General features: G+C 39.0%; 1 protein-coding gene across 1 annotated transcript; it reads right to left on the bottom strand.

Annotated features, from left to right (window-relative positions):
- Window positions 1-17,257: 17,257 nt before the first annotated feature.
- LOC137744364 (leucine-rich repeat receptor-like protein kinase TDR) lies at window positions 17,258-22,633 on the bottom strand. The gene is made up of 3 exons (XM_068484194.1): window positions 22,412-22,633; window positions 20,858-22,103; window positions 17,258-17,316 (listed from the first exon to the last, which is right to left on the bottom strand). Exons 1-3 carry the CDS (start codon window positions 22,631-22,633, stop codon window positions 17,258-17,260), a joined length of 1,527 nt encoding a protein of 508 aa, XP_068340295.1.
- Window positions 22,634-24,155: the final 1,522 nt, after the last annotated feature.

Here is a 24,155-nt window from a genome sequence, read left to right as displayed (position 1 = left end):
AAAAATTGAATATAATGAGGTTTCTCCCAAAACACCAAACACAAAACGTCGTGCAAACATAATTTATTTAATCTAGTATTTTAATTTGAACCTATTTATATATCATCGTCTTCCATGTATCTTCGTTCTTTGATCATCTAGCTAGCATGGAGACTATGTGCATGCGTGTACCCTTTTTAAGTCAAGAGATCTGCACTTCAATTTGTGGCGTCCGTCTTACTTTGCATGTTTGTGTCAAAGTCTATCATTTCACTTCACTTCACTTCACTCCACCAAATGATTGTTTTCGGATTAATGGTCAATGGGGACGAGGTTTTGCCACGAACGTATGCATATCACCTTCTTTATCCATTGCTCAATGATTAGTAAAGTTTTCCTTGATTTTTAGATAAATAAATTATATACTTTCTCATATTTTATAGACAATGACAAAATCAGATATCATATATCAAATCAAATCAAATATCAATGGCACATCGTTAAAAAAAAAATCGAGTAATAATTAACAAATAAAAAATGGTAACATATCCCTAAAAACAACAATTTGTTGTGGCTTATATTTAATTGACAGGGAAAGGGGGCCGACGGTACAGAGAGAATAAAGAGAAATGTGTTCGTAGGGTTGTGTAGAGGATATATTATTCCCCTACGCAGTACCTTTATTTATAGTAATAAAAGAGAGAAGAAATTCTTCTCCTCTAAGAAATACAAGTCAATATATGAAAGAATAACTAGAATAAAATATAATCTAGAATTTATACAATCATAATTAAGCTACAAGTTTACAACACTCCCCCTTGAGTGTGTAAATACTCAAGTAGATTCGGCATCATGTAGAAGTTGAGGAAGTCGATTTGTCGACACTGATTCTAGGAACACGCTATTCTCAATGAGGTAGGAACTTGCATAAGGAATTAAGTCTCACAAGAAAACCTATGGTTATAGCAAAAACCCGAGTAGGGACAAAATCCATAGTCTAAAGAAAAATGTGTGAGTACTGCAAAGTCAAATGAAACGTCTACGGGACGTCATCCGGGATATGATCAACCCAAGATGGGTGCCTTGTTAAAACCTAGTTAGGTAGCAAAAACCCAGTGGGCAAAAATACTCCTAATCGTAGGGAAAAAGAGTACATTAAGATCAAGCAACTATACTTCAGGATACTCCCCCTGAGTTTGACAAAATTCCAAAGAGAACTAGCAATGTTACAACTCAGAAAGTTTATGCATAACAATTCCTTGAACAGGCTTCAGAAACGTTGCCTTCGGTAGTGACTTGGTGAAGAGGTTGGCTAGATTGTCTTGTGAATGGATTTCCATTACTTCAATCTTCTGATGCTCTTGTTGTTGATGTGAGAAGAAGAACTTCGACTCAATGTGCTTGGTGTTGTCTCTTTTAATGTAACCTTTCTTGACCTGTTCAATGCATGCTGCATTGTCTTTATAGATCGTCGTCGGGATGTCAACGACGGGGTAAAGATCGCATGAGCTTTGAATATGATTCACAGCTGCTCTCAACCAAAATCATTCCCGAGTTGCTTCATGTAATGCGATAATTTCAAAAGGGTTAGACGAAGTGGCAACTAAGATCTGCTTAATTGACCTCCAAGAGATTGTGGTGCCTCTAACGGTAAAGACATAACCTGTTTGAGAGCGTTCTGCAGTACGGATCAGATAACTATCCTGCGTCGGCATAACCAACAAGACGAGAATCGACTCGAGAGAAAATGGGTGCGGCATCACTCGAGGATCCATATGAATAGAACAAGCCCAAATCCGTAGCACCCTTAAGGTAACGGAAAATGTTTTTAACACTAGTCTAGTTTCTGCGTGTAAATGCATTACTGTATCTTGCCAAAAGATTAATATCAAAGGAGATGTCAGGTCTAGTGCATTAAGCTAAGTACAATAAATCGCCTATCGCACTTAGATAAGGAACTTCAGGCTCTAAAATCTCTCCATCATCTTCCTTTGGACGGAAATGATCTCATTTTGCATCTAGCGATCAAACGACCATAGGAGTACTCGATGGCTTCACTTTATCCTCGTTAAAGTGGGGCAACACCTTCTGGGTGTAGGTCGTTTGATGTACTAAGATTCTATCTGAACGGTGCTCTATCTCAAGACCGAGACAATATCGAGTCTTTCCTAGATCTTTCTTCTCAAATTCCGACTTCAGGTGCGCGGAAGTTCTCGCGAGCTATTTAGGAGTTCTGATGAGGTTCATGTCATTGACATATACTGCAACAATCGCAAAACCAAAATGTGATTCCTTAATGAACACACAAGGGCAAAATTCGTTGTTCACATATCCCTGACTAGTCAAATACTCACTCAAACGATTATACAACATTTTTCTAGATTGCTTCAGACCGTAGAGTGAACGCTTCAAACGAATTGAGAGCGTGTTCTGAGGTTTGGAAATATTTGATCCAGTCAATGTAAGTCGTTTGGGAACTTTCATATAAATTTCCGTATCAAGATCCCTATAGAGATACGTTGGTACTATGTCCATCAGTTGAATACTCAGTTTTTCGAAAACTACCAAACTGATAAAGTACCGAAAAGTAATCACATCCATAAGGGGCAAATAAGTTTCATCATAGTCAATCCTAGGACATTGTGAGAAGCCTTGCACAATAAGACGAGTTTTGTAACGCACAATTTTGTTCTTTTCATTACGCTTCTGAACAAAAACCCACTTGTAACCAATGGGCTTCATATGTGGAGGAATAAGAGCTACAAGTCCAAACACCTTATGTTACGCAAGCGAATCGAGCTCAACTTGGATTGCTTCTTTCCAGTTTGACCAATCAGTTCTACGTCGACATTCATCAACATAACGGGGTTCAATGTCATCGCTCAACATGATCTCAGTAGCTACTGCATCATCGACGATCATCTCATTTCTACACCACACATCATCTAAGCTAGCATAATAGACCGAAATCTCACGATTCTCGGGAGGTGGATTCATCTCTTCAAGGACGCTTTCCTAATCTAGAATTTCCTCATGAGTTGGATAGAATGAGTAAGCGACAGTGGGATTCACGGTAGGCTCTTCAGGTGCCTATGTCGTGGATTTCCTCTTCTGGGGGTGTGAATCCTTTGAACCAAGAGGTCTGCCATGCTTTTGTGTAGGGGCAGATGATTGGCTAGCCACTAATTTACATGGATTGCCAAAGTTGGCGTCTCAGGCCTCCAGGAGGGAAGTTCATCGTACATTTGGTACATTGATAGGAGCATATTTAGGCGACTTAGCTAGCTTATTCTTGTGCATTTGTGTTATTATTTCTTAGTTAATGTAGTATTTCAACTCATTTTCGTGTGTTTGTAGGTCCAAAGAGTTAAAGTACCAAAAAAGTGCATTTTGGTGCATTTTGAAGCAGTTTTGGGCACTAAGTGGATAGCTTGTATATGGGCCAACATGGATGGACGAATTTGGAGTTCAAAAGGCTAGAAATCTGATGAGAAGATGAAGGAACTAAACTGAAGACAAAGTGGATAAGGAATGAGCTCAAAAGAGGAAACATTATCCAAAACCTTATCCAACATTATCCAAAACCTTATCTTATTTTATCCTATCCTAACCTTATCATGCCTTAATCCTAGTTGCAAGGGGACCTAAATAGATATTTCTAGAACCTATTTCCAGAAGCATTCTCTTCTAGAAGTCCCAAATCTGCCACAAAGCACATTATTTCTAGAAACCCTAGAAAGGTGGCGCCTAGTCCCTTCTAGAAGGCCTTGCCTTGCCTTGCAAGCCATTCCCTTTTTCCCTCCAATATGTGATGCACCCCTCTAGGCCCTATCCCTTTTGGACTCTGATTTTTAGGGCCTTATTCCTTGTGGATTTGGGTTACACAAATCCTTTTATGAAACTAATTGGGCCAAACCCCCTCCTAGGTGGATTTAATCACTTATTGTCGAACCCTAGGGCCCTAGTCCAATAAATCTGCTATGTGTAACCCTAATCTAATTAACCCTAGGACTATATAAACATATTTTCAGCCACAAATTCGTATGAACCCCTTATGCGATTTAGAAAATCCTTGCCGCAAGCCCTAGCCTCCATTCTCCATCATTCATTCAACCCATACACTTCCATCTACAACCTGCCGCACCCTTTCACCCTAATCAGCCATCATTCATCATCCTAAGCAAGAATACACCATTCAAAACCCCAAAACCACCACCCCATCTTGTGCCGCAGCAAAGAGGATGGAGGAGAGCCCTAGACGGGCATGCCATTCGACTTGGAGTTGCTGGAACGTTTTAGGTGTAATCTTTCTTGTGTTTTCAATTTTTAAATTCAAGAATCTTTGTTGTGTTAGTATGAGGAACTAATCCCCTTTTGGCTATGGGGAATTTCGAAACCATGGCTATATTTGCAATATGATTTGATTACTTCAAGTTGTGATTTCATGAATTGTGGATTCAATTTACTTATCTATTTGAATTAAAAATTGTTTATGTATATGGATTGAGAGTGCACACTTAATTTGCATGCATAAATCTGATGCTAGGATATAAGGAAACTTCACCTAATCGTTGTGAACTTATATTCATAAGTAGTAAAGGTTGTTAGTCACAATCATGTTAAGTAAATTCTTGGCATAAGTATCATGCGCTTTCATAGTTATGAGTGCCTCGTCAACACTTATGATTTTCGTAGAATTTAATGATCTTTGATTGTTTCTCTATTATGCGCTTTCATGTAGAGAACTTTTGAGGAATAATTTGATTGCAATGCGCTAATTCCATTCAATTCAATGACTTAAGGAAAATCTGAGGGTTAATTTAAGCGTACCTAATTAACTTGGGGTGTTGAGGTTTATGGTTCGTTGAAAAAGTAACTGGAGATTGTTTTGTATGCAAGTATGTCATGTGTGGAGAAAGACCTCCTAGCTAGCCCATCATCCATCTAATTTCACCAAATTCGTGCAAATCTGCCTAGTTTAAATTCTTGTTTTGTTTACTTTATTTTCGTCCAAAACCAAATCCCCCTTTATTTTAGAGTGTCTAACTAGTTAAAATCTGTTTTAGATTGTGTTTTCAAGTGTTTTGAGTCAAGCTAGAACCAAATTTAGTCCAAAATTGTGTTTAGAGTCAAATCTGCCCAGTTTGTGTTTTTAGGCAATTTTGAGTGTTTTTAGCTTATTTTGAGTCTTGTGAACTTGTTTTGAGTCTTTTAAGTTGAGTTAAGTGTTTTAAAGGTTAGTTTTATCTAGTTGAGTCAGTTTGAAGTGTTTAGCAATCCCTCTTAATCCCCGGTTTAAGAACGATCCCTACTTACCTATATACTACAATTGTCAAAAGAAGGTTAATTTGTGTGTTAAGTTAAATTTTCGCATCAAATTTTGGCGCCGTTGTCGGGGATTAGCAACTTTGCAAATCCCTTGTTATTTCTTTTTGTTTATTTTCGTGTGTATTTGGTTATAGTTTTTGACCTTGTTTTGTTTCTTGTTTTTAGGCACTAGTTTATGACTCGGAGTTCTCAACCGGTTCATGCGCATATCTTAGACTTTGACGACGATTTTGAGCTAACTTTGAGAAGGAAGAAGAATCAACAAGAGCCTCAACCACCTCAACCTACACCAGATCTTGAAGAAGACGAAATATAAGTGGGAGAGAAGGCCACGACTCAGATTTTTTAGGAAGAACAAGCTATGGCAGCCGACAATTGAACAATCCAGGAGCTTTCCGCTTCGGGATTGGATAATGCCATGCCTCTATGCATTCAATATCCAAGGGCAGCCCCAGACAAGACCGACGAGTTCGAACTCAAGTCTAGCTTATTGCACCATATTCCTAAGTTCCATGGGTTGTCTATGAAAGATCCTAGTAAGCACTTGAAGGAGTTTGAGGTTGTTTGCTCAAGTGTGACCCCAGTGAATGTTGATGGGAGCATTTTGAAGATGAAGGCTTTTCCCTTTTCTCTCGTGGAAAAGGCTAAAGATTAGTTGTATGAACTAGCCCCTGGAACTGTCACATCATGGGAGAGTATAAAACGGGCGTTTTTGGAGAAGTTTTTCCCAACTTCTCGAGTCATTCTTTTATGCAAAAGAATTAGTGGCATTCAGCAAAACCAAGGTGAATCATTTCCAACTTATTATGAATGTTTTAAAACTCTTGTTGCTTCATGTCCACAGCACCAAATGAAGGAGGAGCTTCTTTTTCAATATTTCTACGAAGGACTTCTACCAATTGAATGCCAAATGCTAGACGCCTCAGCGGGAGGAGCTTTAGTGGACAAAACACCCATGGCCGCCAAGACTCTCATTGCCAATCGAGCTTTAAATGCTCAACAATATGAAGGCGTTGGTCAAAGGGACATACCATGGCAGCAACAAGTTAATGCGGTAAGTGCTATTTCTGAACTTCAAAATCAAATGGCTAATCTTACTTCTCTTCTTTCGCAGGTGGTTGAAATACCAAAGGTACAAAGTGTGGCTGTTTGTGGCGTGTGCTCTATGAATGGACATCTCACGGATAAGTGCCCGCAATTGATCGAGAACTGAGGGTGGAAATCTGCCAATGCCGTGGGTTATGGAAGCCAAAACCAACCAAGGAGTGATCCTTTCTCTAACATATACAATCCCGGTTGGAAAGATCATCCAAATTTAAATTGGAGGGAGCCCCAACAACCCCAACAACAAAGCGCATTTAGGCAGCAACCTCCGGGATTCTACCAAAGGCCGTATACACCCACATAACCCCAAGCACAATCTGCCCAATCTAAATCAGGTTCGTCCATAGATAATGATCAAAATTTTCAATTACTAATTTCTATGGCGCAGGGAATGCAAAATAGGGACAAAAGGGTTGACAAATTAGAGAAGCAAGTAGGGCAGATTGCGGAGTTCATGGGCCAATTCAGAGAACAAGGCAAGTTGCCTAGTTTAACCGTTGTCAACCCAAAAGGAGGATTCGAATCTGCCAAAGCAATCATGTTGCGAAGTAGAAAACAAGTTGGAATGGCCTCACAACCATCTAAATCAGCCCCAATTGAGGACGAAAAGTTGCAATTCGAGGAGGAGGAACAAAAGCAAGCCACGACAAGGGTTGCATTACCCATGTCGCAGCCACCCAAACATCCCCATTCGGCTTCCAAGGGTAAAGAGGTTCCAAATTCAATTATTTCTAATGTTATTCCTCCAAATGTACCCTTTCCTTGTAGATTCATGCAAACAAAGAAGGAGAAGGCTGAAAGGACATTTTGGAGACATTTAGAAAAGTACAAGTCAATATACCACTCTTGGATGCAATTAAGCAAGTTTCAAGGTATGCTAAGTTTTTAAAAGAACTTTGCACTACTAGGAAGAGAATTTCGAATAAAGAGGTTGTCAAGGTAAGTGAAAATGTCTCAGCCATCTTGCAATGTAAATTGCCCCCTAAATGCAAAGATCCGGATAGTTTTACAATTCCTTGTGTTATTGGCAATAATCGTTTTGAACATGCCATGCTAGACTTAGGTGTATCTATTAATGTCATGCCTTACTCAATTTATGCATCTATGAACCTAGGTGAGTTAAAAAATGATGGTGTGATTATTCAATTGGCCGATAGATCTAATGCCTATCCAAAGGGTGTTTTGGAAGATGTTTTAGTGCAGGTCAATCATTTAATCTTTCCGGCGGATTTCTACGTGCTTGAAATGGAAGAATCAAACCATTCCTCTTCGTTGCCAATCCTCCTTGGACGCCCATTCATGAAAATTGCCCGCACTAAGATTGATGTGTTTAATGGGACTTTGACAATGGAATTTGATAGGGAAGTTATTAATTTCAATCTTTCTGAATCTATCAAGTACCCTAGTGATGATCATTCATGTTTTGCTATTGATGTAATTAATTCATTGGCGCAGGACCATTTTGAACAATTGAACGAAGATGCACTTGAATTAGTCATTACAAGAGGAATGGAATTCAAAAACAATGAACCAGCCCCATTGGCCACCCACGGCATACATGGAGAACACCATGCCGTGCCCCCTAATGTAGATATGATTGAGATAATGGCTGTCCTTGAGTCATTGCCACTACAATCTGGTAAGTCTTTGGACCCAATTTCAATTCCAATTTCGACTAATAAGCCCATTCCTTTAGTTGTGCAGCCACCTTCCCTTGAACTTAAACCATTGCCAAGCCATTTAAAGTATGTCTTCTTGGGAGACCAAGAGACCTTGCCCGTCATTATCTCCTCCTTACTCACGACACAAGAAGAAGGTAAGTTAGTGAGGGTGTTAAAGGAGTACAAAACAGCAATTGGTTGGACCTTGGCTAACATCAAGGGAATAAGCCCTACCATGTGTATGCATCATAAACTTTTGGAGGAGGGGTCTAAAGCATCTCGAGAGGCCCAACGCCGACTCAACCCTCCAATGATGGAATATGTGAAGAATGAGATAATCAAGCTCTTGGATTGTGGAGTGATCTATCCAATTTCGGATAGTCGTTGGGTGTCTCCGGTTCAATGTGTTCCAAAGAAATCCGAAGTAACTGTGGTAACAAATGCCGAAAATGAGCTTGTTCCCACTCGAATCCAAACAGGTTGGAGGGTTTGTATTGATTATAGGAAGCTCAATGTCACTACAAGGAAGGATCATTTCCCTTTGCCATTCATTGATCAAATGCTTGAAAGGTTAGCGGGTTATGCTTTTTATTGTTTTCTTGATGGATATTCAGGTTATAATCAAATTGTAATAGCTCCGGAAGATCAAGAGAAAACCACTTTCACATGCCCCTTTGGTACATTTGCTTATCGTCGCATGCCATTTGGTTTATGCAATGCACCTGCCACATTTCAAAGATGCATGATGAGCATATTTTTGGATTATGTTGAGAAAATTATTGAGGTTTTCATGGATGATTTCAGCGTTTTTGGTTAGTCATTTGATGGGTGCTTGAATAATCTTAGTTTGATTTTAAAATGATGCATTGAAACTAACCTTGTTCTAAATTGGGAAAAATGTCATTTCATGGTTAAACAAGGCATAGTTTTAGGTCATATCATTTCTGAAAAAGGTATTGAGGTTGATAAATCAAAGATAGATCTTGTGCGCCACTTACCCTCTCTTACTTCGGTTAGAGAGGTTCGTTCTTTCCTTGGACATGCAGGTTTTTATCGAAGGTTCATTAAGGATTTCTCGAAGGTCTCCCAACCTCTATGCCGTCTCCTACAAAAAGATGCAACTTTTGATTTCAACAAGGAGTGCACGGCAGCTTTCCAACACCTCAAGGACTTACTAACCACGTCACTAATCATTGTTCCACCGGATTGGAGCCATCCGTTTGAGCTCATGTGTGATGCATCCAACTATGTGTTAGGGGCTGTTTTAGGCCAAAGGAAGGACAAAAGGCCGTATGTTATCTACTACACATCCCGGACATTGAATGATGCTCAATTAAACTATTCGACCACTGAAAAAAAACTTCTTGCCATTGTCTTTGCTTTAGATAAATTTCGATCATATTTACTTGGTTCTAAGGTTATTATTTTCACTGATCATGCAGCTTTAAAGTATTTGTTCACCAAGAAAGAAGCCAAACCAAGGCTAATTCGATGGATGCTGCTTCTTCAAGAGTTTGACATCGAAATTAAAGACAAAAAAGGGAGTGAAAACGTGGTGGCTGACCACCTAAGCCGCATGGTACATGAGGAGGAGCCCTTACCTATTTCAGAAACATTCCCTGATGAGCAGTTGCTATCTATTAAGGTAAGTGACCCTTGGTATGCGGATTTGGTGAATTATTTGGTGGCTAAACAAGTTCCAAACACTCTAAACAGAAACCAACATGATAAATTGAAAAAAGATACTAGGTTTTATGTTTGGGATGATCCATACTTGTGGAAATATTGCTCGGATCAGATTATACGTAAGTGTGTGCATGACATGGAATTCAATTTTATTTTAACATTCTGTCACACTTATGCATGTGGGGGACACTTTGGGACACAACGCACAGCCCTTAATGTTTTAGAATGTGGATTTTATTGGCCAACTTTATTTAAGGATGCTAGAACCTTTTGTATGTCTTGCGATCGTTGCCAAAGAATGGGTAACATAAGTGCAAGGGATCAAATGCCTCAAAATGTTATACTTCTTCTTGAAATTTTTGATGTGTGGGGCATTGATTTTATGGGTCCTTTTCCTTTCTCACATGGTTTCCTTTATATCTTACTTGCTGTGGATTATGTGTCGAAATGGGTGGAAGCAAAAGCCACCCGAACTAATGATTCTCGAGTGGTTGCAGATTTCATTAGAACTAACCTATTTGCAAGGTTTGGAATGCCACGAGTAATCATAAGTGATGGAGGGTCTCACTTTTGCAATCGAACCATTGAGGCTTTGCTCAAGAAGTACAATGTCACACATAAGGTTTCAACACCTTATCATCCTCAAACCAATGGGCAAGCCGAGGTTTCAAATAAGGAGATCAAGCAAATTCTAGAGAAGACCGTTGGCCCAACAAGGAAGGATTGAAGCGTACGTTTGGAGGATGCATTGTGGGCATATCGCACGGCCTATAAGACACCCCTAGGCATGTCCCGATTTTGGCTCATTTATGGCAAACCATGCCATCTTCCCATAGAATTGGAGCACAAGGCATATTGGGCCGTCAAAACATTCAACATGGACATTGATGCCGCTGGAATTCATAGGAAGCTCCAATTGAATGAACTTGAAAAGATTAGGAATAAGGCGTATGAAAACGCTCGACTTTACAAGGAGAAGACAAAGGCTTTCCATGATAAGATGATTCGAGGCAAATCTTTCTCCATTGGGCAGAAAGTGCTACTCTTTAATTCCTGCCTTTGCTTGTTTCCTGGTAAGTTGCGTTCTAAGTGGGTTGGCCCGTTTGTTATTACTAATGTCTTTCCTTATGGTGCAATCCAAGTTCAAAGCTTGAAAACAGGACAAGAGTTCAAAGTGAATGGGCATCGTTAAAGCCCTACTATGAGAATTTCGAGGAGCATGTTGTGGATGATGTACCCCTCCATGCCGTGGGTATTAGTGAAGCTTAACATGGCATATTCATTCGGCTGGAAGACGTTAAAGCAAGCGCTTCTTGGGAAGCAACCCATGCATTCAACAAGGAAAAGATGGAACTTCCACTCCAAACCCAGATTTGCGTTTCTAAACCCTTCTCTTTGCTGCTTTATTTTATCATGCTTAGTTGTTTGTTATTTGTTTGCTGTTGTGTGAGTCTTTGTGTGAAACATTGAGGACAATGTTTGATTTAAGTGTGGGGGGGTAAACAAGTGTTTTTATGCAAATTCGTGGGATTCTATCACCTATCACTTCTAATGTTGTATTTCACTGTTTTTAAGTGTTTTTAGTGCGTTTTGAGCTGTTTTGGTGTGTTTTGAAGTAAAAATCCGAAAAAAAAAAAAATTGAGAAAGTGTTTTGAAAAAGCCAAAAAGAGTTGTTTTTGTGTGTTTGTTTGTGTCTTAGGGTACCTTCCAACACAATGATGTGGATTTTGTTTTTAATGCATGATTGTTAAAGAGAGTTACAAACATGGATGAAAGTTTGATTTGCTCTTTGGTTTATGCTTGGTTGTAGTTATAGTTTACGAATTCACATGTAATCACAAAGGATAAAATCAGTTTTGTAACATGCTTGAAGGAAGAAACTCAAACAAACGCTACATCCCTGAGAGACTTGAGCCTAAACGTTTATTTGGAGAGTTATTAATCTGTGCATTCTTGTGTTCTAAAGTCGTTGCATGATCTCATTATTCTTTGCTTGGTTGCTATTTAGAATGCGTTTCATTACTATAGTTCCAAATACTAGAACTTATACCCGTTCCATTCAAAGCATGAAATTGATTAGCATAACAAATAACAAGATGAAGTTGTTTAGTAGCCACCACCATAGCCAAATAGCCGAATCCACCCGTGTCATTTGTATCGTAGGTTTAAACCCCGTTGAACCTTGTTTAGCCTATTTTCTTTGTTAACCACATCACCCTTACCTAGCCTAGAATAGGACTTTCCATACCCTTGTTCTTGAAGTATAGTGGAGTATGACTTAGAAGGAATTCCTTTTGAGTGACATTCTTGTAGAAAAAAAGTGTGGGGGAAGGGATTTTGTGTGTATGTGTGTGCCAAAGTCTTAAAAGAGGCAAGGGAAAAGAAAAAAAAAGAAAAAAAAAGAAAAAAGAAATGTGAAAAAGAAGAAGAAAAGAAAGAAAAATAGTTGAAAATAAGTGAGAATGAACTCACAGGTGTTGGTTGTTGAAGAAAGGGTCCAAAAAGTTTGAATATGGCCCTAAGTTTTGTGTGAATCCCCCTTGGGTGTTCAAAGTTGATTTTTGCGTTCTAAAGTGAATTCCAAGTGCCTACTTCATTACTTTGCTCACTATTGCTTTAAGAACGTTTGTTTATCCTTTACCTTTCGTTGTTAGCCAATACCTTTGCCCCATTACAACCTTTTGACTTCGATCTTGATTGTTATGTGTTTCAATATGTGGAGTTTAGAATTGTTTTGAGCATATGGTATCCCTGGTTCTTGTGTCTAAGTAGTGGCATTCCATGCATTAATAATTCCAGAAAGTGCTTCCTTCGTTTAAACCATATGTGAGTGGCTCGTCTACATGTTTACATCAATCTTCTCACATATACCTAGTGTAGGGAGTGTAGTCAGAAAATCTGTGTGAAAATTGAGAGTACATCTAGTAAGGAATTGAGGGAATTCTCTAAGGCATGTTACTACATTCAAAATGTGTTTCCATTGATTAAATGTGAGCTAGTGAATGGTGACTATGATTAAGTATGCTTGAGGGTAAGGATTGCTTAAATCTATGTGAGTGGTGATCTTTGACATGTTATGTTTCATTGGAAATCCCTGAGGCAAACGTTGGAATGTTTAGATTATATGTTTTGTTTCTTTTGTTTGTTTGTTTTGCTCGAGGACTAGCAAAAGCTAAGTGTGGGGGAATTTGATAGGAGCATATTTAGGCGACTTAGCTAGCTTATTCTTGTGCATTTGTGTTATTATTTCTTAGTTAATGTAGTATTTCAACTCATTTTCGTGTGTTTGTAGGTCCAAAGAGTTAAAGTACCAAGAAAGTGCATTTTGGAGTAGTTTTGGGCACTAAGTGGATAGCTTGTATATGGGCCAATATGGATGGATGAATTTGGAGTTCAAAAGGCTAGAAATCTGATGAGAAGATGAAGGAACTAAACTGAAGACAAAGTGGATAAGGAATGAGCTCAAAAGAGGAAACATTATCCAAAACCTTATCCAACATTATCCAAAACCTTATCTTATCTTATCCTATCCTAACCTTATCATGCCTTAATCCTAGTTGCAAGGGGACCTAAATAGATATTTCTAGAACCTATTTCCAGAAGCATTCTCTTCTAGAAGTCTCAAATCTGCCACAAAGCACATTATTTCTAGAAACCCTAGAAAGGTGGCACTTATTCCCTTCTAGAAGGTCTTGCCTTGCCTTGCAAGCTATCCCCTCTTTCCCTCCACTATGTGCCGCACCCCTCTAGGCCCTATCCCTTTTGGATTCTGATTTTTAGGGCCTCATTCCTTGTGGATTTGGGTTACACAAATCCTTTTATGAAACTAATTGGGCCAAACCCCCTCCTAGGTGGATTTAATCACTTATTGCCGAACCCTAGGGCCCTAGTCCAATAAATTTGCTAAGTGTAACCCTAATCTAATTAACCCTAGGACTATATAAACATATTTTTAGCCACAAATTCGTATGAACCCTTTATGCGATTCAAAAAATCCTTGCCGCAAGCCTTAGCCTCCATTCTCCATCATTCATTCAACCCATACACTTCCATCTACAACCTGCCGCACCCTTTCACCCTAATCAGCCATCATTCATCATCCTAAGCAAGAATACACCATTCAAAACCCCTAAAACCACCACCCACATCTTGTGCCACAGCAAGGAGGAAGGAGGAGAGCCCTAGACGTGCATGCCATTCGACTTGGAGTTGCTAGAACGTTTTAGGTGTAATCTTTCTTGTGTTTTCAATGTTTAAATTCAAGAATCTTTGTTGTGTTAGTATGAGGAACTAATCCCCTTTTGGCTATGGGGAATTTCGAAACCATGGCTATATTTGCAATATGATTTGATTACTTCCAGTTGTGATTTCATGAATTGTGGATTCAATTTACTTATCTATTTGAATTAAAACTTGTTTATGTATATGGATTGAGAGTGCACACTTAATTTGCATGCATAAATCTGATGCTAGGATATAAGGAAACTTCACCTAATCATTGTGAACTTATATTCATAAGTAGTAAAGGTTGTTAGTCACAATCATGTTAAGTAAATTCTTGACATAAGTATCATGCGCTTTCATAGTTACGAGTGCCTCGTCAACACTTATGATTTTCGTAGAATTTAATGATCTTTGATTGTTTCTCTATTATGCGCTTTCATGTAAAGAACTTTTGGGGAATAATTTGATTGCAATGCGCTAATTCCATTCAATTCAATGACTTAAGGAAAATATGAGGGTTAATTTAAGCGTAGCTAATTAACTTGGGGTGTTGAGGTTTATGGTTCGTTGAAAAAGCAACTAAAGATTTTTTGTATGCAAGTATGTCATGTGTGGAGAAAGACCTCCTAGCTAGCCCATCATCCATCTAATTTCACCAAATTCGTGCAAATCTGCCTAGTTTAAATTCTTGTTTTGTTTACTTTATTTTCGTCCAAAACCAAATCCCCCTTTATTTTAGAGTGTCTAACTAGTTAAAATCTGTTTTAGATTGTGTTTTCAAGTGTTTTGAGTCAAGCTAGAACCAAATTTCGTCCAAAATTGTGTTTAGAGTCAAATCTGCCCAGTTTGTGTTTTTAGGCAATTTTGAGTGTTTTTAGCTTATTTTGAGTCTTGTGAACTTGTTTTGAGTCTTTTAAGTTGAGTTAAGTGTTTTAAAGGTTAGTTTTATCTAGTTGAGTCAGTTTAAAGTGTTTAGTAATCCCTCATAATCCCCGGTTTAAGAACGATCCCTACTTACCTATATACTACAATTGTCAAAAGAGGGTTAATATTTGTATTAAGTTAAATTTCGCATCAAATTTTGGTACATCCATCTTTGCAGGCACATTCGCAGCTGGAATATGTGATCTTGTCACTCGCGCTAGATCGGTGAAAGCATCTAGCATGCTCTAAACTATACTCTGGAGATCTAATATGTGTTGCATTTCAGTTTCAGACTGAACGGTGTAGGGATCTAAATGACACAAAGTGGGAGTTTTCCACGATAATTTGTGTCGTTCATCAGAAACGTTGACGTTCTTATCTCCCCTTAACGATGGGAAGATTGTTTCATAGAAGTGACAATCCACAAAACGAGCGGTAAACAAATCGCCTATCAAAGGTTCTAAGTAACGAATAATCAAAGGTGAATCATATCTGACATATATTCCCATCCTTCGCTGAGGTCCCATTTTTGTACGTAAGGGCGGCGAAATCGGCACATAGACTGCACAACAAAAAACGAGCATATGTAATATGTCAAGTTCATATCCGGTAACCAAATGAAGGAGGTTATATGGTTGGGTCGCAACAGGCCTCAAGCGGACGAACATGGCTACATCCAATATTGCATAGCCCCAAGCAACAATCGAGAGCTTCGTACGTATGGCCAAAGATCAAGCAATAATTTGTAAGTGCTAAATGAATGCCTCTGCCATGTCATTCTGGGTGTGAACATGGGGTACAAGATGTTTAACTTCAACCCCAACCAACATGCAATAATCATCAAAAGTTTTAGATGTGAATTCTTCAGCATTATCCAATCGAATAGATTTGATCGGATAATCAGGGTGGTGAGCCCTGAGCTTGATAACCTGAACCAACAATTTGGAGAATGTAGCATTCCTTTTGGACAACAAGCACACGTGTGACCAATATGTGGAAGTGTCAACCAAAACCATAAAATATCTAAATGGTTCGCATTGAGGATGAATCAGTCCATAAATGTCCCCCTGAATCCTTTGTAGAACAGTATGAGGATTTGAACGAATCTTGTCATAAGAAGGCTTAATAATAAGCTTTCCTATAGAACAAGTTTGATTGCGATTCCTTGAATAGAACCTAAACTTCAGGTTAGTGGATGCCCGTGTGTTGATTTGAGGATACAGCACATCGGTATTTGTCCAGGGTATCCCAAATGATCACGCCAAAGTGTAATTTCATGCGCGGTCCCAGAGGTAGGGCTGGCCACACAGTGGCTTTCTAGGGGGCGTATGGTCGTAGTATACAAATCACTTGGGATACGCTTCATCTTCTCTATAATACGCTTCTGGCCATATTCGTAAGAAGTTATGCACAGAAATTCAACTTCATTTTCTACATAGGTTTGACTGTGGTAATTATTATCTCAAATGTCCATTTTCTACAACGTTCTTCTGGACCGCGGAGAATAAAGTTCCTCATCAATGGTCAAAATTGTACCATTGGACAACATTGTATATGCCTTACCGTATCCTTCGATCAAGTTGGATAGGCTTAAGAGGGTTGTCAGAGGTGCATTCTTAGGTATGAAGTTAGTGAAATAGATGTGTTTACGCAAAACGATGTGTGTGGTTGCACTATCTGCCAGACAATTAACTTTCCCACTAGTCATACCTAGAATCAAAATTAATTTGAATCGGTCATATGCATAAAAGTTCTAAAAACAAATATCCATTCAAAATAATTTTAAGTATTCAAGGATGGTAATTAATCAAAAACTTAATATCCAAAAATAAATCACCAACAAATAATCCACACATAAAAGGAAAATTGTTCAAAATTTAAACCAAAAACCAAAAGGAGGTTCAACCACTAGGTGGAATTCAGCCCCATTGTCTAAATTTCAACTAGAAAGATAGTTTATGTCTAAGATTCTAATCTTCCATAGAGGTAATAGCCTCTTGAAAGTCAGAAACCTCCATCTTGGTACTTTTGGTTCATCCACTTGCACAAAGTTTGATTCAAACTTCTTACAATGAGATTGATATTCAGCTACAACCTTCTGGGAAGCTCGGCAAGCACGGGATCAATGGTCTTTTGAACCACAACGATAACATATATATGCATCCATGGTCTCAAGTGCTTTACTTTTATTCTTGAAGTTTGGGGCCTTGCGAGAGAGGTTAGGGCGTTTTTGGGCTCTGTTTCCTCTCTTAGAAGGGCCTTGGCACGTTAACCTTGACAAAGTGGCTTCTGGCAGCCCCTACTGTGCCTATTTTGGCGTTTTGGGTGTTTGTTTATGTTATAGTGTGCTTCAGGCACAACAGTCGTCCCAGTAGGTCGAGCTTGATGATTCTTCATCAACAGCTGATTCTGCTTTTCAACGAGAAGTAAAACAGAGATCGAATTTAAAAACTTAGTGAACTTTTAAGCCCTATATTGTTGTTGCAAGATAATATTAGTAGTAGAGAAGGTCAAATAGGTCTTCTCTAGAAGATCCTCTTCGGTTAAAGTCTCGTTACAGAACTTGAGAAGTGATTGGATTCAAAAAACTTCATAATTATATTCATTCATAGACTTAAAGTCTTGGAAGCGCAAATATTGTCAATCATGTCTTGCTTCAGGCAAGAAGATGTCCTTTTGTTGATCAAAATTATCAACCAAAGTGACCTAGAGTGCTCGTGGATCCTCTTCAGCAAGGTACACGGTTTGTAGTGTGTCACGAATATGTCTTCGGATAAAGATCATGGTAGTGGCTTTCTTAGCTTCGTCAACCGGGTTGTTCGTCTCATCTTCAATGGTAGAATGTAAATTCTTTGCAGTGAGGTGGAGCTTCACATCTTGGACCCACTTAAGGTAGTTCCTTCCAAAAACCTCTAAAACAATGAAGTCGAGTTTGTTCAAATTCGACATGTTCCTATCACAAAATAGATGGACAAGATGTGGTTAGTGTAATGGAGAAAAAATCAATCCATTCACATAGGAGTAGAACATTTAAGTTCCAATAGACATGTATTAGTTTAAATTCGCATGAAAAAGCTTCGGGTTTTCATGGGTGATGTTTTTAAGAAAAACTTCAGGTTTTCAAATAAGACATGTTTCTAAAAACTTTAGGTTTCAAAATAATTATGAACTTCATGTTCATATGTTCCTATAGACAAACACAAATATATATATATATATATATATATATATATATATATATATGCGACAAGAAAATATGCAAATAGAATTTCAGGTCTATAGTTATAATTGAATTAATTATTTGGACTTCGGACCAAAGTTAAACTGTGGGTGAAAAAATTATAAAACCCAAATTGTCTAAAAAAAAATTAAACAATTAAGCTCGGGGCCCAAAATAATGGGCTAAGCAAATTGAAATCGTGTGGCCCAGGCCCAAAAATTAGGCTAGGTTGGATTCGGCTAGGTTGCAGGCCCAAAACAGATAAGCATTGATCCACTACTTCACAACGTATGTGTTCTCGAGGGGGCACGATCGAGCGCATCGTAGGCCAGTTGTACTGATACACCAGCTATGGGTTGGGATCTGGTGCGGTTGAGTGCAGGGAACTCGGAGGGCCCTTCAAGGGCTTGGTCCTACTGCAGTGGGACACGAGGACACCTAAGCCATGGGCTAGTGTCGTTTGTTGGGTCATGCATTATGGTGAATGTTCATGCTTTCAGAGTTGCAAAAATATTGAGATAAAAACCGTTGTTTTGGAAGAACTGTACTATGTGATGATATTGGTGAACTGGTTTGATACAGAAAGCTTCCATGTCAGATTCCTAAGCGTAGCGGTAGGAGCGTGCTGATAACGTGTTGTGGCCTATATTTAACTGACAGGGGAGAAGAAATCCTTCTCCTCCAAGGAATACAAGTCCATATAAGAAAGAATAGCTAGAATCAAATCTAATCTAGGATTCACACAATCACACTTAAACTAGAAGTTTACAATACGATTAAGTATTTTTATATGATCATTTTGGTCACCTTCCCTATTTCAAAGTGACATCAAACTAAAATTTCAACACAATTGTATAGTTTCGTTCCCACAACTAAACTATCATGACGATAATATTTTTGTAAGAAAATGGAAGATTAATTTTTCTTCTCAAATTTTCAAATATGATTGGGTTTGAATTGTCAAATTGTCAAATCTTAACCTACCGTTTTTATTAAACATTTGATTAGGATTTAGAATTTTTAAACTTTTGATGTTGGCCCGTATCACCCAAATGAAATGACAAGCTTTTGTTCTTGAGGTCATATTCATGCCACTCATGAACCAGTTGAATGGAATTACATGCAAGAACGTAGGATGCTTCTGATATAATTTCCAGAATTTACAATTCTGCGCTAGGTGTGCTAAATCACAAACTCAAAAAACAAACAAATACAAATATACAAGGCCTCTAAGATACGACCGACAATTGTTTGAGAGTTTTAAAGAGGCGAGCCATCAATTCATTGTCGATTTATTTACTATTTTTGAGTTAGTTTTGTATCTTGTTTTCGTTGGAAAGTATTAGTATTTAGGTTTGTTTTAATATTTGGGATTTGTTTGTTAGTTTAGAATTTGGGTCTAGTCCATCCGAGTAGGGGTGGGCAAACGGGTATATAAACCGCGGGTCGATGCGGGTAATCAAGGTTCGGGGTGGGTCCAAAAATTATAAATAGAAAATGGTGCGGGGCAGGACGGTTCTAAAAATGGAAAAAAAAGGGGCCCCCGGCCTGGACAGTTCATTTCCTACCTTGATTTCCTACCGTTGATTTCACCTTCTTTCTCTATCTCTCTTATTTTTGTCTGGGACTCCCAAGACTCCATTCCATTCTCAAACTTAATTCACTTGACTCTCCCCTCCCTAGATCTCTCCTCCCCTCGATCTATTCTCCTAATTCACTCCTGTCTTCCTCGCTACGTCCGCTGCCATCATCATCAAGCCTCGATCTTTGGCAACACTTTGTTCGGCGCTGATCTTTGGTGATGCTTTGTGGTGCGCCGACGACAGGGTCATTGATGAGTTACTGATGGAGCAGCCAATCCCACCGTACCTATTTGTGTTTGCCATCGGTGAGCTAGGGTACCAGGAGATGGGCCTGAGAACTTAGGTTCATTGAGGCGGTGCTTGAATCCGATGACTATTGATCCATTTCTCTCTCAATTTGTCTGATTTGTTCTGTCTGATCATTTTTCGAAACCCTAATCCCCAATTTTAAGGTTTCCCCTCGCGAATCTCTCTCCATTTGGCTCCAATTTTGCCTTCCGCAATCACTGCAAATGGAAATTCTAGTCCAATGAAATGGGAAATTAGGGTTTGATATTCAGCAGGTGTGTGTATTTAGCGTCGTTGTGCGGGTGGTTTTTGGTGGCCATGGCTACTTTGCAGAAAATGGCGCAGTCCTGCATGAGCACTGCTGCGAATTTGTGCAAATTTTAGGTTTTTTTTTTTTTTTTAACCCAAAAAAAAAAAAAAGGAAAGGACTTGTGGACCCGACCCTTTTCAACCGTGCTAGGTTAGGTCCGATTCCTATATTAGAATATGTTGTCTCCGGCTCGACCTGTCTCCTTTCAACCCGGGTCCGGTCCGGTCCAATCCTTTCAAAATTAGGCCTGGCCCAGCCCGTGCACACCCCTACATCTTAGGGTTTCGTTTCTTTGCCTATTAGGGTTAGATTAGTTTTCTATATATATGGTACTTTGTAACTATATAGAATAAGAAGATAGTTAAAATGTAGTCATTCAGTTATAGCCTTCTCAGCAATCTCATTTAATAAAATAATGTTCATAGTTATATTTTATTTGTTTGTCGTTTATTTTCAACTTGATACTAGAACAAGTTTGATCATTCGAGATTTAATCTGCTTCTATTTTACCCTTAAAAAAATAAAATAAAAATAAAAGAAATAAAAAACCCGAACACCCATTTCCCCATCCCTTCTCCTTCCCCTTCCCTGCAACCCATATCCATTCCCTTTCCCTTTCCCTGCAACCCCCGACCCCTTCCCCACCCACGCCAACATCTCCCCCTAAAACCCACCTCTTCCCACCCTTTGGAATCCCACCACTAAAATTGTTCCTAGATAAATCAACATATGTGATATCAGTGAGACTGCTGAATTTCAATGGAATCTCACCTAAAAACATGTTATCTTCGAGTCGAAGACGAACCAGAGACGAATAGTTTGACAGAGAAGTGGAGAGGCCGCCGATGAAGTTGTTCGAAAACATCATCAGCTTAAAGAACTGGCCATTTGCACAGATATCCGGTGGAACGTCGCCGCTGAGGTTGTTTGTGGAGACATCCACCCACCCGAGCATCGAGTTTCTCCCCAAGCTCCAAGGAAGGTTGCCGAAGAAGTAATTGTTCCACAAAAGCAGCATCTCCAGCGATGGAAGCTCTGCAATTCCATCGGGAACTTCACCGGCCATCTCGTTGTAAAAAAGGTTGAGGAGTTTAAGGTTGTTCAGCTCCGAAAAGTTTTTTGGGGTCGACCCAGAAATCAGATTGTCGGAAAGATCCAAGTTTTGGAGAGCTCTAATGTTGCTAAGCTCTGCCGGAATTAACCCAGAAAGCTGGTTTCTGAAAAAGAATAGGGATTCGAGATTGTTGAGATCCTCGAGGGATTTTGGGATGGCGCCGGAGAGATTTGCATAGGCAATGTTGAGATACTGGAGTTCCTTCATATTCCCTAATTGCCATGGAATGTTTCCGTGGTAATAATTGTAGCAGATTTCCATGTGCGTCACTGTTTTAAGCTTCCCCAATTCCAGCGGAATGCTTTCGGTGATCAAATTCCCAGCGAGATGAATAAACTCGAGGAGGCAGAAAGCGCCGTATTCCGACGAGATTGGTCCCCGGAAGTAGCTTCCGGCTAAATTGAGGATTTTAAGGTTCTGAAGCTCTGAAATTTCAATGGGGAGCGACCCGGAAAAGTTGTTGCCAAATGCGTCGAGAACAATGAGGTTTTGAAGGGCTGAGACTCCGACGAGGAAGTGGCCGGAGAAGCTGTTTCTGCTGATGTCTAATGTTGTGAGGTTGAAAATTTCGACAGGGAGATGATCGGAGAACGAGTTGTAACTGAGGTTGAGTGAGACAAGGTCAATGAAGACGGCGATGGGAAGATGGGTGTTTGGGTTTGTTTTTTTTTTTTTTTTTTCCTTAGGGTAAATTATTATTTTCAATATTTTATTAATTTTTTAATAAAAAGTGGGTCCCGAATCAAGCCACGTCAGCATTTAACTGCGAAATTCACGGCCAAGCTAACGGAAGGTATAACATTGGACCAACTTCTAAAGATGAGTTATGACATTGTCAATTTTAAAAGATGAGGTATAATAGTGTCGTGAGACAAATAATTGAGATAGTTTTTTGTCATTTACCCAAAAAGAATATGTTGCAACTTGGGCCCCATCGCGTCGTCTTGAAGCCCGCATCACTAGCGTGCTCGTTACCATCGGAAAATCACCGCCTGCATCCCGCCGACCCAGATTTTCCGTGCCTGCAACAACGACCCGCCATTGGTTTTGACAAACCCCAGACCTGAGAACCACAAACTTGGATCAAGTTCGTCTCCGCCTAAACCACCTGCATTCAACTTGCACCACTGCACCTGCAGCTTGACCTGCTTCTGCAACCCGTCGTCCTTCGTTGTAGTGCACATAAGGCCAGAAACCTCAGCACCTGCCATCGAGCCACCACGATGCACTGCATCGCCGCCATTTTGACCTACACCTCTATAGCCTCATCGTTGCACCTTTTCCACACTACATCCACACCCTCTGCACCCTGTGCGTTGTGTATTGGGGTTCTTGTTCGCACAGAAAGGTAAAAAAGAGGAAGGAGAAAAGAAGAAAAAGAAAAATTGGAACAAAAATGTTATTCTTACGATCTACTTCATACCATCATTTGTACTATTTCTTTAATAGAGATAAAATCTACATGCGTTGGTAGACCCTACTTCTGTTAAAGAGGTGGTACAAGTGATGATATAAATAGATGGTATATATAGCAGAAAGTTACTGATCCGTGAGGCGTTGAAGTGAAAAAGAAGTTGTTTTTCTATTGTTGGGCCACTTGTTTTTTAGAGGCTCACACGGGCAAGGAAGAAAATTTGCTGTCTGATTTTTATGTTTGGGCCTTTTGAAGCCCACTTGGGCCACTTGTTTTGAGAAGCTCACATGGGCAAGGAAGAAAATTGTTGTTTGATTTTTGTGTTTGAGGCCCACTCGGATAACATGAAAATAACTTGCCGTTGGAGCTGCTTATTGCGAACATAATGATTCCTCGGGTGCTTAGATTTGCGACCACTCGAGTGCCGTTGTGTATGTTGTAAATTGAAGTTTTGTTTGTTCGGAAGCTTGGATTGAAATTGGAATCTTGCACTAAGATTTGAAATCTAGCACTTGCATCGATAGAATTTCGTATTGGAATTGGCATCGAAAATTAGTATAATGAAGCTTGCATCCACATCTGCTTTGGCAAACTCATGTCGTGTACCGCCATGAGTTTGACGAGATGTGCTGGAAAGTATTAATATTTAGGTTTATTTTAATATTTGGGATTTGCTTGTTAGTTTAGGATTTGGACTTAGCCCATCCTAGTTAGGGTTTCGTTTCTTTGCCTATTAGGGTTAGATTAGTTTTCTATATATATGGTACTTCGTAACTCTATAGAATAAGCAGACGGTTAAGAAGGGGTGAATTCAATTGAGATTTTGAGAGATTTTAGTTCTTTTAATGAATTTAGGGTATTCAATTAGAATTTTAAGTGGTTCTCTGAAATTCAACATGTATTCAATCAGGATTTTAAGATAGTTTATTAAATTCCTTAGAAATATGGGTGTATTCAATTAGGATTTTAAAGAAGTTTATAATATTCCACGTGTATTTAATTAGAAACTGATTTTAAAGAATTGAAAAATGTTGAGGAATTAGAGACATTTCATAGTGTATTTTTTAAGCATCCACAAATCTTACATCTCCCATGAGATTTTGAGGGAATTGGATTAAAATTTTATGTGGAATCTCTACAAATCAATTAAACTCCATAAAAATCCATGAATTTATAAATCTATTAAAATCTCTCAAATTTCCAATTGAATACACCCTCCACGATGTAGTTATTCGATTGTAGCTGTCTCGATAATCTGTTTTAATAAAATAATGTTCATAGTTATATTTTATTTGTCCATCAGTTTATTTTCAACAGTT

The sequence above is a fragment of the Pyrus communis genome, chromosome 9 (genome assembly GCF_963583255.1).
Source record: "Pyrus communis chromosome 9, drPyrComm1.1, whole genome shotgun sequence".
Lineage (NCBI taxonomy): Eukaryota > Viridiplantae > Streptophyta > Magnoliopsida > Rosales > Rosaceae > Pyrus > Pyrus communis.
Note: the sequence above shows the minus strand (reverse complement) of the source record. Positions and strands in the feature narration are given on the sequence as shown.

Coding starts and splice junctions, on each gene's coding strand:
- LOC137744364 (XM_068484194.1), bottom strand. CDS start 22,633: ATGGCAGGTGCTGAGGTTTCTGGCCTTATGTGCACTACAACGAAGGAC. Junction 22,104..22,411: donor GGGTCGGCGGGATGCAGGCG/GTGATTTTCCGA, acceptor ATTTACCCTAAG/GAAAAAAAAAAAAAAAAAAC. Junction 17,317..20,857: donor ATGGGGAAATGGGTGTTCGG/GTTTTTTATTTC, acceptor GTTGAAAAGCAG/AATCAGCTGTTGATGAAGAA.